Here is an 18200-nt window from a genome sequence, read left to right as displayed (position 1 = left end):
AGAAAGGAGATAGTGATGAATAGCAAGTCAAAAGTGACCATTCTTTAGATATTTGTACTTACTCAACTGCTTCATGTCCAAAGGCATTTGCCTTTGGACGCAATGAACATGAAACCGCCACAAGGTTGTGCCAAAACGACTACATGTTGTGGAGGTTGAACTAACTGTTGTGCAAAGTTTAATTCTGTTGTGAGAAATGCACCAAAGCAACTGAGAAAAACTGTAAAACTTTTACTTCATTTTGTGAGCTAACTATATTTAAGTAATTTGTACCTTTTTAACACGGAAATTTGTTTCTCGTCAGTCAAACAAACTGTGGCAGGATTTTCCCTCAGGTGTGAGGATACGTCACGGATGGTTAGGCAGCTGGCTGTCCTCCTTCTCCTTTCCTTTCAGGGCTCCAATCAATAATTTACCTTGCTCAGCCGTATCGATGTCAGCTACTCCCTTACCTCTTCTCTTACCCTTGCTCACTTGCTTTTTCCAGAAAAACTGCTGATGACATAAGGGTAAAAGAGCTCATTAACGAATGACTGAAAAAAAGGAGAAGGAACTGTCAGATAGGTGTTATTGGTCTTTGGGAAAACAGCAGAAGCAGTGGGAGGATAGCTGAAGGTGACTTTCTCAGCCTTAAGACGCTGATATACACGGGACAGTAAACTTCTGGGAATACAGACTTTTTACAGAAGTTTAGTTTTTTTCTGACCAGCTTTTTCTCATTTTATCGTTAAACCTGAAATCGATCAATATGTCTGGAGTCAGTAGTGATCAGCTGCACAAATCAACTTTATCTGTCTATTCGGTGAGTTTACATCATGTTTCTTTTGTTTTTGTTCATTGTGTTGAAACCTGGGGACCGGTATAGTATTCATTATTTAAAGAAGGATTTTGTATATTTAAACTAGGCCGGGGCGCACTTGGAGGTGAGTATAAAAATACATTTTAGCGTTACGCTTCAAGTCACTGCTGAGTTCACCTGGTGTGGTGCTCAGTTTGTATTTCGTGTGTTACTGCAGAACTTGATGGAGCACTTCAACCCAGGCCTTCAGAAGCTCGTTGCTCTTGGAAACAGCTACATCAAGGCCTTTCAAGGTGAGCGAGGTTGTGAATGACTGAAAGGAGCAGTTACACTGTGGAGAATGTGGATTTTGTTGTTAGCACTAGTGTAGATGTTGGATCAGGATTGTACAGAGATGATTGAAGTAAAGTCTGCCCATGGAGACCCTAAGAAGGAGGCCACAAGCTGCAATTAAAATCCAAAAAATGTCACAGGATTGTAAATGTCTATCAAGGACCTACTCATTTGTAGAAGTTATTTGGTTAGGAAAAGATATAAAGAGATTTGTACATGTGAATATGAAAATATGATTTGATAAAAATAATCTATTTGATTGCTGACATTAAGCAGAATTTAAAACCTTTTTTTCTCCAGAGATGAGAGATTTTTTTTGTGTGCATCACCTTTTATTTGCATGTCCGAGTTGTCCGACTTTTCCATTGTACATTTTCCAATCTTAATCACGTGTGTCACATTGCTTAGTGCAAGCAGCATGCATCATTCATGCATCTCTGTGCCTGATAAAACAATTCAGACTATCAGCCACAGGGCAGTGGGGCTGTGCTGTAAAACTATACCAAGTGGCACGAGGCTATTCTTAGACCAGAATCACATATCAAATAACACTGCCAGTCTTTTAAAAGTAATGAATAAAAGCAGAACTGTTCGACACAATAAGAAGCAGTTTAAGTGGTTGTGATGTTACTGTAGAGTTTATAGATTTGTCAGTTTGATTTGTCTAAATGTGAAAAGCTACATTTGTCTCTCGATGTCTGTATGTTGCAGCCTTAGGCGTTTGCAGTGAGGCCTATTTCAGCGCTGTGGCTAAGATGGGCGACCAGGCACTTCACACACTTTCATCTCGCTCCCTTGGTACGAGTGTGTGTATTTGTGACTCATTATTAAACAGGTTTCACCCTTGATTTATTGCTTTCATTAGAGAAGCATCGTTATCAAGAGTGCTCTACTGAGACACTGCACTTGCACAAACACAGTCTAGATTTTAAACCACACAAAGTAAATTTCAATTGTACTCTCCTTCTTTTCATACATATAGGCTACATATACGTGTGTGTGTGTATTTACTGATTCTTTTAGCTAGTGTGTGTGCACTATATTTTATGGAAGCTTTCCCTTTGTCATTAGAGATGTGTGTTATCATTCTTCAGCGGTAATTAGCTTTATGCTACTATTAAGACAGTGTTGGCTAGCATACATGTGGTTTCGGTAGGTTGGCTAACTGTGAAGGTCAGGGAACCACAGCGTGACCAGGAGCCCTATTGAGTGGCAGTCACTGAATTATAGATGAGGGCAGTCTTTCAGCTCCACTCAGTTTATTAGCTCAACCGCAATCCTTGACAATAGACAAGGCCGGAGGCGCCCACAGTATATAGGGTTGGCTAACTTTCCACCATCGTAGCAACCGGACTCGTTCATGGCTCAAGTGGTTTTACACTGTGTTAAAGTTTTAGATCAAATTACTGACATTCCCAATAAGATTTCGCTTTCTTCAAATATTTTTCCGTACAGAATTGTTTTTTTTTTCTTTGAACAGGGGATGTCCTGATCCAGATTTCAGAAACACAGAGGAGGCTCACTGCAGAGATGGAGGGAGTGGTTGGTACATTTCCTCAGTAAATGCTGATCTCTGCAGTCTTTAAAATACTACATACAGCAGTTCTACTTCTGTGAATTTAATTTTGTTTGCTTGAAAGTTTTTACCAAACTGAAAATAATGCTTGGTGGGTATTAAGCTATATTTGACAGAATAATAACCGCTATACATTATTTGTCAAATGATGAGTAAAAACAGCTACAATTAGTATTTTGCTTCAATGTAACTTCCCCAGTTTGTCCCCAGATCTTTGAATTTGTGAGTTCAGCATTTATAGGATGCTAGTAAAAGCAGATTTCACTTCTTACAAACTGCTTCATCGAAGTTAGCTACATAAAGCCTTGAGGACACTAGTTTGTCCCTGTATGTTATTTTTCTTTTGACACTAAAACCCCTGTGCCTAATTGTGGTATGAATAATCAAAGCATGGCCTCTGATTACAAAGCTGGCCTGAGGAAGGAGCACATTTGCATTTAGATTTAGTCAAACAGCACAATGAACCTGATAATTAAAGCCTGTGTTTAAACAAGAGGACAGATGGTTCATCACTGTTCCAGTTGAATTCTTTCTTTCTGCTGCAGTTTCGATGGTTCCAGATAGAAGTGTTGCAAGCAATGGAGAAGAATATCAAGTTGGACGAGGAGTATATTGATGTGAGTGTAATGCATTGGGAAAGCTTACGTTTTTCTGCCTGTGAAATTAAGAAAACTTTCTGGACTATTTTAGGTTTTTTGGTTTATGGTAAATAAACCAAACTTTAACAATCCTACAGTGCGACTGTAATAGTTTCAAAATACTATTGCATTCATTTATTTTTTCTTTTTTAATTAACAAAGTACATTTTAAGCTTCCAAGCTTTGTTTCAAGTCAGATCAGCTTGAAATCATCAATAATTAGTAGTTACCCTAAAACTGTCTTAAAGTTGGAACGGGTTAAAAACACAGATGAATAAAGTTTTAAACAAACCCTGTAATCTGTGACAGGAACAGGCCATATTCTTCTCAAGATTTACTTTTAACAAATTTCCTATGTGTGGGACTAATAAGGTTCTCTTATCTTATCTTTAAAAATCACTCCACGTAATTCTTTGAGTGAAAACGGAGCTTCTGGTTCTTTTGTCAGCAATTTCATCTTTGGACTTAATTAGAATAAGAAACAGAGGGGTGCTGCATCGCCAGCAGCACAAGCAGGTGAGAGGACAAAGATGGAGAGCGGTTGACCAGCACTAGGATAAACATGACCTGCTAAGCCTCTTACAATTTTTGTATAGTTTGCAAATAAACTTTCTTTGTGCCGCAGGGCAGTCGCAGAGTGTACGAGCTGGAAGTAAGAAACCAAGCGGAGGCTTTGGAGAAGCAGCTCAGACGGGGAACCTACAGAGACTCTCTGGTAGTTACACAAACATACATAGAAAAATATTATGTGTTGACATTATGCACATTCATATTAATGCACACACAAATACACACACAGTCCAGTAATACACCTTGTGAGTGTATCATTGTAGGTGCATGCCCTCATGTTCATTGTTCCCTGTGCGTGCGGTTTTAGGAGAACAGTGAATACATGCTGTACCTGCGGCAGAGCCATCAGGAGATCTTAAAGGAGGAGGAGAGGAGGTATCGCTTCTTGGCAGAGAAACACTGTGGCCTCACTCAGTCACTGCTGTTCCTAATTAACAAGGTATTCATACACACTGGCCAACCTACACAGTAGAGTTGATTAACCCTGAGCAGCATCTGTGTGAGATTAAGGTAAAATGGTATTATCTTACTTTTGCCATAATTTATTCAGTACTAGTGCGACCTAAATGTAATGGTGTAACTGGTCAGTAGGGTTGCCAACTCCCTGAAAAATAAATAAGGGACACCTCGTGGCCAGGGCCGGGCGACCCAGTTGTCTTCACCCTTCCCAGTGTGGTGAATTTTCTAGCTCTTTTTTTGTGTGTGAAATTATTTTTTTAACCCTTTGACTTGAATTTGATTTAAGTAGATGTGTATTCTTTGTGATATGAACACATGTGAAACAAATGATCATTTAGCCATTTATTTTTAGCTCAAAATGACAACATTAACACAATAAAACAGGTCTCCTTCTTAAACAGAAGCCTGTCATGCTTAACTTTTGAGAATATAAGTAAATCTTTCTTTAAAAGAACTCTGTCCTGCTTAACTTAAAATAATAGAAAACAATAGAAAGAAAAACATTCTTGTAACAGTGCACATTTAGTGCATTTAGTACAATCGGCTTCAGTTGAAATATTATTTCAGCTTTTCTAATGCTAATCAGCTGCTCCTGTTTGTAAACCCGCTTGTTCCCATGATTAGGCATCTTAACTCATCATCATTATTCATCTATGTATTACTTTTATGTATTAGTCATCTATTTGTTGTAATCATCTATCCTTGCAGTTGTTTATTACACAAAATAAATTATATTATCACACTTCTGGCCACATAGCGCTGATATTCATTGCACATGCCCATATTAACTTTTTCCAGCCAGGTGTTTTCCTTTTCCCATTCTTCCCTTTCTCTGAGGGGAACAAACATTGCTGCTCTAATGCTGGGCTCACACTGTGCGGTTTTAGGCCCATTTTGAGCCGATTTTTGACCGATTTTGGCCTTCATCGTGCATCGTGTAGTATACGTGGGGTAACGAGAAGTGATTAACACCTCACGACCAGCTCCCGATCATCAATCGCTCGTGAGGGTCTCATCACAGCCGCTCACACTGCTCGCGCGCAAACACGTAAACGTTGGTGTAAAAGATGGAGCAGCACAGCAGTGCAGCGTGTGATCTGGACACAAGCGATGGAGGCACAACTTGTAGAACTTTGGAAAGCTCATCCGAGCCTTTTCGATGTGGCATCACAAAATTATCACGACCACAACAACCGTGAAAACAGTTGGATTTACACTGCTGCTCAATCACAGCTGCCTGATCATGTTTTTCATTAGCAATTTAGCAAAGTTGATGGTGGTGGTGTGTCTGTGTGAGTGAAAGACAGAGAGAGCGAGCGACAGATTTTCTGTTATAACCTTCGTGTTATGGAGGCACAGTGTGAGCACTCAGGTCGCATCAGAGCATCGGGCGGTATAGTGTGAGACCTGCATCGTGACCTACGAACTTCTAACCCCTGCGAGTCAATCGTGCAGTTTGAGCAGGAGCTGAATAACGTGACTGAAAAAATCGCACAGTGTTTGCCCAGCTTTAGGTTTACTGTCATCCGAGACTTGCACCGCAGTGTCGGCGTTTGTTTCCCTGTTGGCCATGCTTCTTGTTGTGGTCATCTGTTGTCTTCCGGTATTTTCTCCGTAAGCGACTTTTCCTCGACCAATGAGATGAGCGGTAATCTGAATTGTCATACTCGAATTGTCATAAGTGTGCTGTCAGCTCATTGGTCACAAAGCAGGAGAGGGGCTGGGAATTATGTTTTCAAACAAAGCGTTAATTCCATTAAAAGTTATAGACTACTTTTGATTCTCACTGTATTACGGGACAAAGTGCGTCCCTTATTAGCTCAATACGGGACGTGTACTTTTGTTTCGAAATACGGGACGATTCCGTATTTTAAGGGACGGTTGGCAACCCTACTGGTCAGATCTGTTGATTCAAATGCAATGAAATCAGAAAAATCGAGTTTAAGCAGGAAAAATAAATGTTGTAAATCTGGGAGATTACGGTGTTGGTGTGAAAAGCTCCATTAATAGGTGGGTCCCAAAAAAAATGTTTAACATATGAAATATTTTCAAAAATTTTACGTGTTCAGTATGTAAAGGCCTTAAATCTTTTATTTTTAGGTGACATGATGATGGGTCAGTTTAGTCACCAGTAACCTTGTAACCTGCTGAAAGGCACATTACATACTTTTTAAAGAAATACTCACTACAATCTGCTCTGCAAAACAAGGAACAAAAAACATGTTAGATATAATACAGAAATACAAAATTTTGCTTAATTTATATTTTCTTTTACATTCATCAGAAAAAAAGCTGATGAATGTATTATTATGTAATACAAGTTTCCTTTGAAAGAAAACTTTTGCAGCCTTCAATATAGCCGGTACACTGAACAATAACTAGTTTTTGTAACATTTTGAATATATAATTACTGTCCTGACCGATAAGCTGCATTTCCCACTTCATGGTAGTAGATGGAGCTTAGTATTCTGTGTATCAGCTACATCAGCTGCAATCCATCATGTTGTGAAGGGAAGGCCGACTGCAGCCATCAGCCATGAGCTTGGAGTGCTTTTTCCACCAAGACACTGAACTGCCCAGCCTTTTTATCCCAGTCATGTGGGACCTTGCCAATATCTTGTTCATCTGATGAAACTCACTTCTCAGTGTCATGTGTCTTATTTACTGAAGCAATATGTCTTAGACCTAAACCTAGAAAAACACATTAAGACAATAACAAAATCAGCTTACTATCACCTCAAGAATATTTCAAGGATAAAAGATCTGATGTCTCAACAGGACCTGGAAAAACTAGTCCATGCATTCATCTTTAGCAGGCTTGATTACTGTAACAGCATCTTTACAGGTCTACCTAAAAAAATCAGTCAGACAACTACAGCTCATCCAGAACTCTGCTGCTCGAGTCCTCACTAAGACCAAAAAAGTGGACCACATCAGTCCAGCTCTGAGGTCTTTACACTGGCTGCCTGTCCATCAGAGAATAGACTTTAAAGTTCTGATGCTGGTCTATAAAGCTCTGAATGGTTTAGGACCAAAATACATCAGTGTCCTCCTGACCCAGTATGAACCTTCCAGATCCCTCAGGTCATCTGGATCCGGTCTTTTATCAGTTCCCAGAGTCAGAACCAGACACGGAGAAGCTGCATTCAGCTTTTATGCTCCTTATATCTGGAACAAACTCCCAGAAAGCCTCAGATCAGCTGAAACACTCAGTTTATTTAAATCCAGGTTGAAGACTCACCTGTTCTCAGCTGTATTTGAATAACGCACCAAATCCACACTTTTAAGCTTAAACTTCAAAACTTACATTTTAACTACTGATTTTATCTACTGTTCTGATTTGATCTGTTTTGATTTTTGATCTTATATACTGTTTTGTTTGTTTGTTAGTTAGTTAGTTAGTTAGTTAGTTTTTAATCAATTTTAAATCATGCTTTTTATTTGTTTTTGTTTCTAATGTCTCTGTAAAGCACTTTGAATCACCTTGTTGTTGAATTGTGCTATACAAATAAACTTGCCTTGCCTAGTCATGTTGCTGAATGATCAAACTGAGATGGAATGAGGCGCTCACCTCTAATCCGTTTTCAGACTGGTGCATCTCTCCAGCAGAAGGCAGACGGATGGAAGGAGAAAGTGAATGACACCAGAGTCTCCAGATCTCGAACACCCACCCATTCAGACCAAGAGGCACAGGTACCAGCACTTTATCAGGTTTACTCATTTTTTTTTAGCCAGTAGGAACATTACACATGAGTATGCCACGCACTATAAAACAAGGTACAGTGGCTGTGGTTTCTCAGCGAAACACTGCACAGTCTGCTGCGTTTGAATTTGTGGAAACATAGGAACAGAAACCAAGTCAAGTCTCACCGTCTTATTTTTCTTATAGTTCAATAAATAAACCAAAGTCTATTTAAAATAATTTATGTTAAATTCACTTAATAAGTGGCATCTGTTATGTTTACTAGCATCCCCAGTCTAGTTCAGCAGCTGTATTTGTATTCTCATGTGTCTGTTCTCTGCTAATAATGTACTATTTGTGCTGTAAAGGTTGCTTAGTCCATCATCTACAGCTGAAGTGCTTCACAGCGAGTGTAAGCACATATTTGCTTGGTTTATTTGTACAACATGGTGTTTAGTTTTTCCAGCATTGGTCTCTGTGGTTCTTTAGAAATCTTGACACTAAATCGAGCACCAGCACCAGATTGTTTATTTATAATCGTAATATTCCTGCTGAAAGCAAACCTTGCTATGCCAGACTTCAAATAAAAAAATCCGATCAGTGGGATCTGTATTCTGTGTCTGCTTAGCTGCGAGGTTCAGTGAGCTCCCTGCTGCAGACGGTAGCCAGAGATGAGGATATGTCCTGGGCCAGGCGGGAGCAGCACGCACTGGGCAGAGTCCCTTCTAGAGGTGGGAGGTGTGCTGTTCTAATTATAAGAGCTGTATATTAATATGTGATTATTTGATAACCTTTGATGCCAGAGAAGATTAGAAGTATTAACTTTTGCTTGTTTATATGCATTCATTCATGCATGCCTAAAATATTCCTATTAATATTCTTTTAATCTTTTTCTCCTCTCTGTTTCTCCTTCATCTTTCCTCTCCCTCCAGCACCGTCTCCCCTCCCCAGCCGCTCTCGCTCCAGTTCAGTGGGGGAATCTTTAGGCCTGGGAGGAGGGAGAGTCATGAGAGCGCTGGTTTCTCATCCCTCCTCATCCAACCCAAAGCTCCTGCCTTTCAACAGGGGCGAGACTGTCATCGTCCTGGTCCAGGAGCCACGCAACGGGTGGCTGTATGGGCGCACTGACAGCAGCCTGCGGTGGGAAATAAACATTTACGTGCATGTGCCGTTTTTGAAATGCTCCGTCTTTACAGTGTTCAGTTATCATCTGCACCCAATCTTAAAATTGATGGCCTTATAAAAAAAAAGTCTCTCACAGAGTTTTTCCAATAAAAGGGTAAAGATGTCAACCTTTTACCACTTTGAGCTTCTAGATCAAGTCACAAATTTGTTTTGCTCATGATACTATTTAAAAAAAAAATACAATTATTACTGTAAAACTAAATAATAGTAACTCAAAAGACCAGAAACCAGTAAAACAAACAGAAACTCTGTGATTGTGGCACATCACATCCGTCTCTCATGAAATCTCCCTCAGGGTTCCCCAGATTATCAGCTTTGGGTTAGTTCGCATCATCGTGCGATGCTAAGCCCGAACCATCTAACCATCAGTGTTAGGATTATGAGGGAAAAGATTATTATGTGGGAAAAGGTTGAGAACCTGTGATTTAAAGGATTGCTCTTGTGTTTGGTTGACAGACTACACGAGCGCTGAAAAAAACACAAGACTGAGAATTACAGAGTCTGTTGCTGGAATTAGTTTTTTGATTTATGTAAAGACAGGAAGACACATGATGTTTAATTTTCTGTCTTTTCTCCTCCAGTCAGGGCTGGTTCCCTGCTGCGTACGTGGCCCCTATTGAGGATTTCTCCAATAATTTAGCAACAAGGTAGGAGACAGATACTAATCTCAAATCTGTATGCCAAAATGTTCTTTCTCTGGCATGACACTGGACACCAAGAAAAAAAGATATTGGGGCAAACCACAGGATCTAATCTGTATGATATGTGAATATTTAGGTTGCTGCTCTGGGAGAAGATGTTATTATTTTTGTCTGTGAAGGTTCTCAGTCATCCAGGTCATCGTAGTCAAAGGAGCTTGCAAAGAAAAGCGTCTGGACTTCTTTAAGTTGCTTGAAGACGTTTCACCTCTCATCCGAGAAGCTTCTTCAGTTCTAAGGTCAAATGGTGGAGAGTCCCAGATATAAACCTAGTGTGAGTATCCCCCCCCCAGAGGGACAAAAGGACCCCCTGATGATCCTCTAATCGCCTGAGCCAAGGTGTGAAACTGGGTGTGGGTCCCAATCAGCCAGAGTTTCGGGTGTGTTCATTGTGAAACCTGGCCCCACCTTATCATGCGAATTCCTGAGATCAGATGGCCCAGGATGTGAGTGGGCGTTAAGGCGTCTGGGAAGGGATCTCAAAACTGAATTATAGATGGCAGAGAGTTGGTGTCGTAAACCCCCGCCTCTGTTCAAAGATGGTCGCTCACAGTGGACATAGATGGCTTCTTTCACTCCTCTTTCTTCCTCTCCACCATTTGACCTTAGAACTGAAGAAGCTTCTCAGATGAGAGGTGAAACGTCTTCAAGCAACTTAAAGAAGTCCAGACGCTTTTCTTTGCAAGCTCCTTTGACATGTTGTTATTTTGTTATCCTTTAGTAAAATATTCCAGATATTTTTCCCACTATGAATCACTTAAAAGATTCTGCTCCTTTTGCCCCAACAGTGGCAGTTCTCTAAGAAGTCACAGTATGAACAATCTGAATGACAGTGACACCTACGCCGACCAGTCAGAGAGCAAGAGTTACGGAGACGTCCCACCCCCGGCCACACCCAATCGTAGAGCCTCCGTGGACTTCAGGCCTATCTCTCCACTCCCTGAGAAGAAGGGAGAAGAGGCATTGGAGACGAAGCCGAGTCAAACAAGGAGCTACAATGAACATCCACTTCCTCCCCCACCGCCTCCCCCTCCACCAATTCAGAGTGCAAGGAGGAGTTCAGGAGATTTTCGGCCCATTTCTCCCCTACCTGACAGAAAGGGTGGATCAGCATCTGACGTCCAGGTGCTACATGTTTGACTTTAATGAAAATTGTCTCTTTAACACAGAAAAATACGCACCACTTCAGTGCTAAGTGTGGATTTGTATTCATTTATTTATTTGTATTTTTTGTAGGCATTATCACCACATGGACCCCCTGAAAACCCACTGTTTCCCAGGTAATTAGACATGGATTATGTATGCATTTATGGATTATTGTTATGTATTGTTCTGGAAAAAAAAACGCCAGTGCAGCACTGCTTTGCCAATATACCATGATCCAATATGTATGAATCCTATGAATTGTCTTCCCAGAAAACTAGATTACACTTGAGAATCTGCAAGAAACATCTTTTTGAATCCCAATTCCCACTGCAAACAATAAACCCCGATCAAAGTTTACTTGAAACAAAGACCTCCACAGAGTGCTCATTGCACACTGTCAAAATGTACCACCCTCAGGCTGTGGTGTGATGTTAGTGTCTAAACCTAGAGTGTGTGCACCTCTGTCTGAGTGGTTTATTGGTATTGGCAGAAAGCAGTTGAGCGCATGTGGTGTTGTATATCATTTTCCATCATCCTCTCATTTCAGAGGCACAAACCCATTCGCCACGGTAAAGCTTCGTCCCACGACGACCAATGACAGATCTGCTCCTCAGATCCATTAATCCATCGGCACTCGTGCATGCAGGGTTTGTTACTGATGCTGTGAGATCAGGTTGTGGAGGCAGGACATACATTTTTGTTAGTGAATGACGTGACATGTCTGAAATGTGAATGCTCTGAGTGAAATGGCCAGAAGGTTTGTACCGTTTTAAGATAACGTATCTCCCATATCAAAGAAGATACTGTAATACACATCGATTAATCAAATATTAAAACCATTGAGTTGATCATAGCATTAATTCAGACAGGCCACAAAGACAAGCTGCGCTGAGCAGTCTCAGCTCACATTAGCTCATCGACATCCCTTTCATAATTTTATATAAGGAACACTGATTAACCTTTGAGTGACTAATTTTTAGTTGTAAAAACTTCCTACTATGAACTTATCAATCCACAGTTATGGTAAATTGTAAGGTTTTATATATCAGGACAGAGTAAAACTAATCTGGACCTTTCTAAGTTTTAAAACTAGCTAAATGCAGCCCAGTTGAACTACAAAACATGACATATTACGCTGTGTCATAATTTCTTTAACAAAAATTAAGCAAAGCTACAGAAAAATGTGAAAAACTAAGCACACAGGTACTTTAATTAAGAGAGTATGTAGCAGCTAGTCGCTGCTGGTCAGATTGACTTGATTAACTAATCATCAGCTGGTGTTACCACCACTATATAGCAGAACACAATGCTACAAACCTCTTAGGAGGGGATGCCCCAGGAAATTCACCCCAAAGTCAGACTTTGCAGAGCTCACACAATTACCAAAAAGCACAGAGCTACATCTACAAGCCTCAGTTAGCATGCTAAATTGTAAAGTTCTTGACAGTACAATTAGAAAAAGACTGGACAGATATGGCTTATATAGAATGGTTGCCAGAAGAAAGCCTCTTCTCTCTAAAAATAAAATATTGCAGCAGAGCTTAGATATGCAAAGTTACATCTGCACAAGACTCAAGACTTTGGGAACAACGAGTGGAGGTGGTTGACCATAATGCACAGCAGTAGGTTTGGAGAAAATCAAACAGCATATCGACACAAAACCCTCCTACCAACGGCACAGTGGTGACGGAGTGATGCTTTGGGCTTGTTTTGCAGCCACAGGACCTGGAAACCTTACAGTCAACCTTGAACTCCTCAGTCAAAGCACAGACCTCAACCCGAAATTCTGCGATCGGACCTTCAGAGAACTATGCATAAATTAAAGCTCACAAATCTCAATAAACTCAGGCAGTGTTACAAAGAAGAGTGGATCAAAGTTCCTCCACAACAATGTTGGCTGATAATGTCACACAATTACTTCACGCTGCTAAAGGTGGTTCTATGGAATCATGTGATGTGCTTTGTTTTCTGACACTGCTTCAGTATTTTGGTTTAGTTTTTGTTACATAAATAATAGAAAGGTATAATATGTCATGTTTTGTTACACATGACGAATTGTACTTATTTTATGTTAAAACCTACAAAGGACCAGAAGAGTTTTGCTGCAGGCTTGCGAGCCACTTTGCAACCCGCCTCCACCCCATGGCCTTCTTTCTGTCTGTATCTCTTGTTATTAATGTTCACTCTGTTCTGTACCAGGATCCTGTTGCTCCATAGTGATGTGACGCCAAATATAAATTGCTACAATGTCCAAATCAGCCATCCTCCCTGACTGAACTAAACTAAAATGGTTATTTTAACAAACCTTTGTACAGCAATTTGAGTTTGTATGTTAATATTTGTTTGAGTCTGTTGGTAAAAATATTCAGAGAATATTTAAACATTTTTGGAAGTATGCTTGTTGCCAGAAATTTGAAGAAAACACTGATGCTGCGCTGTTTTCTACAGCATTTTATTCATGTGTCAGCACCACGTCTTCAGTCTCTTTACTATGAAACCTGGCTGTTGGCAAAATATTTAAATGTGTGTGTGAGCAAGCAACCTGAGAAAGAAGGCATGTTTCCCAAAATGTTAAGCTTAAGCTCTCCACCATCCCAGTGATTGACCTGTTTTGCGATGTTCAGTGTGTTGTATTTGTGTGAGTTCAATGTTGTGTGTTCACTGCGAGTAACAATAAGTAAAGAGACACCTCACGTCAAGTTTTCTTTTTTATTATCATTTCATACTGAGATCTTTTCTCTCTTCACAGCTCTCCTTATATGATTTTATTTACTACATGATCTGATCAGAGGCAGGGGGTGGAGGAGGTGGAGAAGGAGGAGGTGGTTGAGGTGAGGGAGGTGAATGAAGGTGGATAAAGAGGAGGAGTGGGAGGAAAGTGCACTGACATGTGAACATCTAGAAATAAAACCAGTCAAGACACAATGCAGGAAGGAAATTAAGATTTAAGGAGTCTTGAGAACATCTACACCATCTACAACACTAGTACCACCTTTTTTGACCACAGACTATCCTCGCGAAATCATTAAGAATGCTTCTGAAATCCATACAGCATGTGTGGTTAAATATATATATATCTATCTATATATATAAAAAGAAAAATGAAAAGTGAAACTGGTGCCTGTTATGCCTGTATGTTCCTCCTCAGGTGGACTCCCTGTTGGCCTGTTTTTGGTAGTGTTTTGCAGAGAGCAGGCCTGGTCTGACTCCGTGTGAGGGGTCCAGAGCGAGGAAAGGGAGGAAGAGTTTGAAGGTCGCAGTTACAAAATGTGGATGCAGGGACAAAGAGGAGCAGGAAGAACAAGAGGGGAGTTCAGCTTTCCCCTACTCATGCACTAAGGCTTCAAACTCTGAAAAAAAAGAGAGCAAAACAAAAATGTAAATGCGCACAAATGAGTGAAACATTGTCACCATATTCAGTTAAACACCAACAAGAAACTGATCCAAGTATTTCATGGTGTCTGGAACCTTGAACTGTGTTTTTCCTCTGGACCAAAGCTTCTATATCATAAAACAAATCTTTCACCTTTAATACATCAACAGGCCACACTGTTGCTCCGGTTTTCTGCAAAGCAAGTTATCTAACATTTCTCACTCACCCATTCATTCTTGCACTTTTTTATGCCCAATTGCTTTCTATTTAACATTCACACGCTAATGTACACATCAGGAGGTTCACTATCTGGCCCAGCCACACTTTGGTGTATTTTATGGGATTCCTTATACACCAAGCACAAGCATTCATTCCACCTGTCATCCCTTGAAGTCGCTGAATGGTGTTACCATAGCTAACATTTCAGATATTGTGTTTTTATGATTATGTTAAAAAAAGATCAATTGGCAGATTTAGTTTATGACATGTTTATTCCAGTAAACAAATTAGATATTTAAAAGTTGGTGTTAGCTTGCACAGGTGACATTACATTTTTTTTTCTCAGTGTGTCTTTTCTTGCAAACTTGCAAATTTGCTTCGGTCATATTCAGTTTTTCACTAGATGTGAACAATAAGAATCAAGCATTAGAAACATTTTGGTAAAATCTGAAAAATCCCACACAACATACAGCATTTGTGGAAGTGCAGAAAGCCTACTTGCTAGCTCTCCTCCCACCCCGTCCTCATCCTACTCTCATCACCTCTTTGTATCTTTTTGAAGAATAAACTGAAAACATTTTGACACCTTTCTCTTACCATCAATGCCGATCTTGCCATCTCCATCTTTGTCTGCAGCTGTGAGAAATGCTTTAGTCTCAGCGTCAGTCAGATCTCTGCCATCTTTGGAAAAGCCCTTCAGTACAAACCTGAGAAAAGTGCAGGTTGATGCAGAAAGTGGGTCACTGTAGGGCAGCTTTAAGGAACATGTGACATCAGTGTTATATTGCAGAGCTGTATCTTTCATCATGTCTGCTTTTAGCGTGTTTTTGCATCTGTTTGAGTTTCTTACATTAGCTCTTCTTCTTCTATAAATCCGCTACCATCCACATCCAGAACCTGAAAGACCTTCTTGACGTTTTCAGCCGACATGGCCTTCATTCCCACCATTTCAAAGAACTTTTTAGGGTCAAATGTTTCTGCTACAAAAGACAAGGCAAAGATAAAAGATTTTATTACATCAACTCCATGTGCACAGATTTTTTTTAAAAACAGATTTTTTTATGGGTCAGCAAAAAATTTAAGGCCAACTTTTGGCACTTTGCAGCGCTGCTGAGAATAACACAGAGCCTCTACAACAGTTACTGACCTGCGAAGGCATCAAGAGCTTTCTTGATCTCCTCAGGTTTTAGCAGATCTGTCATAACCATTTTGTTTCCTGGAGAGAGAGACGGAGAGGACATGAAAGGCACAAAGTTTGGTATTGCATTTCAAAGAGGTGAGTGAGCAGCAGCTCTGCAGCTGAGCTGATGTGATACGAAAGCTGAAAGTAAAATCTAACTCGTTATGTGCACGTGTTTGGAAATGTATTTTTAGTTAGACAGATGTTGCATTTTACAGAACAGTAAATTAAGAGAAGATTATCCATGCCAACAAACCCAAGGAGAATTTCAACCCTGACTGGCCTGGTAGGAATATCTTTAAGGCATTCGAGAGATGGCCTCTGTGGAACTTGGCACAACGAGAGGTTAATTGAAGGACATACGTTAGAATTTAAGACAGAGACATAAATACAGTCTGGCAAACGCCCATGGAGAGAGACAAGCTTTGTACACTGAAATAAGCACCCAGAATTGCTCTGGATTCTCCGTTATCTTAAAAGTATCACTCTGTCGGAGGGATTTAAGCACTTCTGAGGAGAGACTTTCCTGCAATTTTTTTCTTTGACTACAATTTTGACAAATAGAACGTGTGAAACAGCGAAGCTGAGTTTGTCAAACAGTACTTTGACATCAGTTAAAGTACATGGTATATTTTACAGTTAAAGTAGTCATTGCAGGATAAACTCTGATGGAATTTATGGTGTGAAAAGAGCCTTTTTTAATTCAGAATTAGGCATTAAATTGTATGTTATTAATTGAAATGTCTTCTGTTCTCTGTGTCATGTGTCACAGAGTCACAGTGCAACTAGTTACCCTCAGTTGATGCAGATGTTTTCCACACTTTAATCCAGCAGTGTTAAACACAAGGCCCAGGGACCAGAAGTGGCCTGCCAGTGACTCCAATCTCTGTCTTATAATTACATGACAGTTGATAATTTTAAAACATTTAGTTCTTACATTTTAAGCCGAGCAGCTTATCATGAAATTGCACTTATTTATATGTAGTTAAAATTCTTTATACTGACTAAAAGGGGAGTTTAAGATCCAATATGTGGCCCACAATGTGAAATGATTTTGATTCCTTGCTTTGACATATAAAGAAAATTCCATTAGTTTGTAAAATAACTTTATTAAACCTAAGAAACCTGTCCAGTCATTGTGAAATACACACCACTTTATAGCTGAATAACACAAAGCATGCTGTAGAGCTGCGTGTGCTCAGTACAAATGTGTAACCTGTTGTGTTTCATGTCTCATCCGCTTGCTCGGTTCTATTTTGTGATCAGTGTCCTCTTAATTGCAGTACATGACTTTAACCTGTAGGTGTCACACCTGAGCTGATCCCAGAGTCCTGTCATTTCAGAGCTCTGGGATCAAGTGCTGAGTTGTCAAGATAGATGTTTGATGAGTGGGTTTTGTGTCTTTAAGAGATGTGAGCTCCTGAGTATGTAAAAGTATATGTCTCACAGTCAGGATACGTGTGCTGAGAGACTTGCAAAGCCCCACCGGGGTCATGTCAGTAGTCCCTGTGCAGATTGCACTATCCTGACCCCTGGAAAATCCCAGGCCTTCCTGTCCAAAGGACAGAATGATAAAAGTAAAAATTCATTGTCATCCTCTTGCTTTCCGTCCAATCAGCTTCTCAACTGTCACCACACCTGTTATGTGTCTGTTTTTGGCAACAAAAACCAATTAGTGAGCATCTGTTTGTGGTTTGTGAAATGTCTTGAGATGTGCAGATTTTTTTTCCTGTCAATAAGATGATGCAAATAGAAAGCGTTGATGCAATGAAGCCATCTCAGGGATAACATTTTTTGCTTTTGGGAACGTGCCACAGTTGTTTTTATTACCTATATCAGCAGTCATACGGTTCCAGTTAGTTGTTGTGGATCTTGTCAGATTTTGTGTTTTGTATTTTGTAAAACACAAAACTAAACATTCAGATGACATAACTGACGTTCTTTCAGCCCATCGTAAAATTCACAGGTTTTGTCCCACTGTTCATGAACAACAAGTGTTCACGAGCATGCGCGCTTTCTTTTTCCATGACTGTGCCCTCAAACGTGATGTCACTTGTAATGCAGACAAACTGGGCCTCAGTCGCATAATTCTGTGTTTAAACCACATGTATGAACTGTTTCACACTCAAATCCGACACAAAGAGACAAACGAAGAAGGCCTGGCTATCTTTTAAAGTTTAAACACACATTTTTCATCAATAATAATAGTTGTAGTTGTGATAATCATAATAATTTCATTTCAGATATTATGTGTATGTCTCTAAAAGAGCAAGAACAAAAATGCTCAAAATAACATGAAGGATAATATATAATATATATGTATAATATATTGAATAACATTC

General features: G+C 39.9%; 2 protein-coding genes across 3 annotated transcripts in view; one reads left to right on the top strand and one right to left on the bottom strand.

The window, feature by feature from the left end:
- The first annotated feature begins 470 nt into the window (after positions 1 to 470).
- baiap2l2b (BAR/IMD domain containing adaptor protein 2 like 2b) lies at positions 471 to 14339 on the top strand. Its single transcript, XM_085458618.1, has 14 exons — positions 471 to 802; positions 1017 to 1092; positions 1844 to 1930; positions 2613 to 2674; positions 3254 to 3325; positions 3972 to 4061; positions 4224 to 4355; positions 7964 to 8068; positions 8686 to 8788; positions 8990 to 9197; positions 9824 to 9889; positions 10729 to 11065; positions 11177 to 11220; positions 11634 to 14339. Exons 1-14 carry the CDS (start codon positions 749 to 751, stop codon positions 11707 to 11709), a joined length of 1512 nt encoding a protein of 503 aa, XP_085314744.1. The 5' UTR covers positions 471 to 748; the 3' UTR covers positions 11710 to 14339.
- Positions 13782 to 18200, bottom strand: part of pvalb7 (parvalbumin 7) — a 45417-nt gene continuing 40998 nt past the window's right edge. For both annotated transcript variants that reach the window (XM_085458617.1, XM_085458615.1), the window contains exons 2-5: positions 15826 to 15894; positions 15529 to 15658; positions 15276 to 15385; positions 13782 to 14436 (exon numbers count right to left, since the gene is read on the bottom strand). In XM_085458617.1, coding sequence (XP_085314743.1) covers positions 14411 to 14436; positions 15276 to 15385; positions 15529 to 15658; positions 15826 to 15894 — 335 coding nt within the window. In that variant the 3' untranslated portion in view covers positions 13782 to 14410. The remainder of the gene's footprint in view (positions 14437 to 15275; positions 15386 to 15528; positions 15659 to 15825; positions 15895 to 18200) is intronic.

Source organism: Copadichromis virginalis, linkage group LG6 (genome assembly GCF_057382275.1).
Source record: "Copadichromis virginalis isolate Kocher_CV1m ecotype Utaka linkage group LG6, C_Virginalis_male_GT1.1, whole genome shotgun sequence".
Classification (NCBI taxonomy): Eukaryota; Metazoa; Chordata; class Actinopteri; order Cichliformes; family Cichlidae; genus Copadichromis; species Copadichromis virginalis.
This window is presented reverse-complemented; position numbering and strand designations above follow the sequence as displayed.

Bases quoted from the DNA above. Each gene is read 5' to 3' on its own strand.
- baiap2l2b (XM_085458618.1), top strand. From the start codon at position 749: ATGTCTGGAGTCAGTAGTGATCAGCTGCACAAATCAACTTTATCTGTC. The intron at 803-1,016 runs GTGAGTTTACAT...GTGTTACTGCAG, and splicing joins CAACTTTATCTGTCTATTCG to AACTTGATGGAGCACTTCAA. The intron at 1,093-1,843 runs GTGAGCGAGGTT...TGTATGTTGCAG, and splicing joins CTACATCAAGGCCTTTCAAG to CCTTAGGCGTTTGCAGTGAG.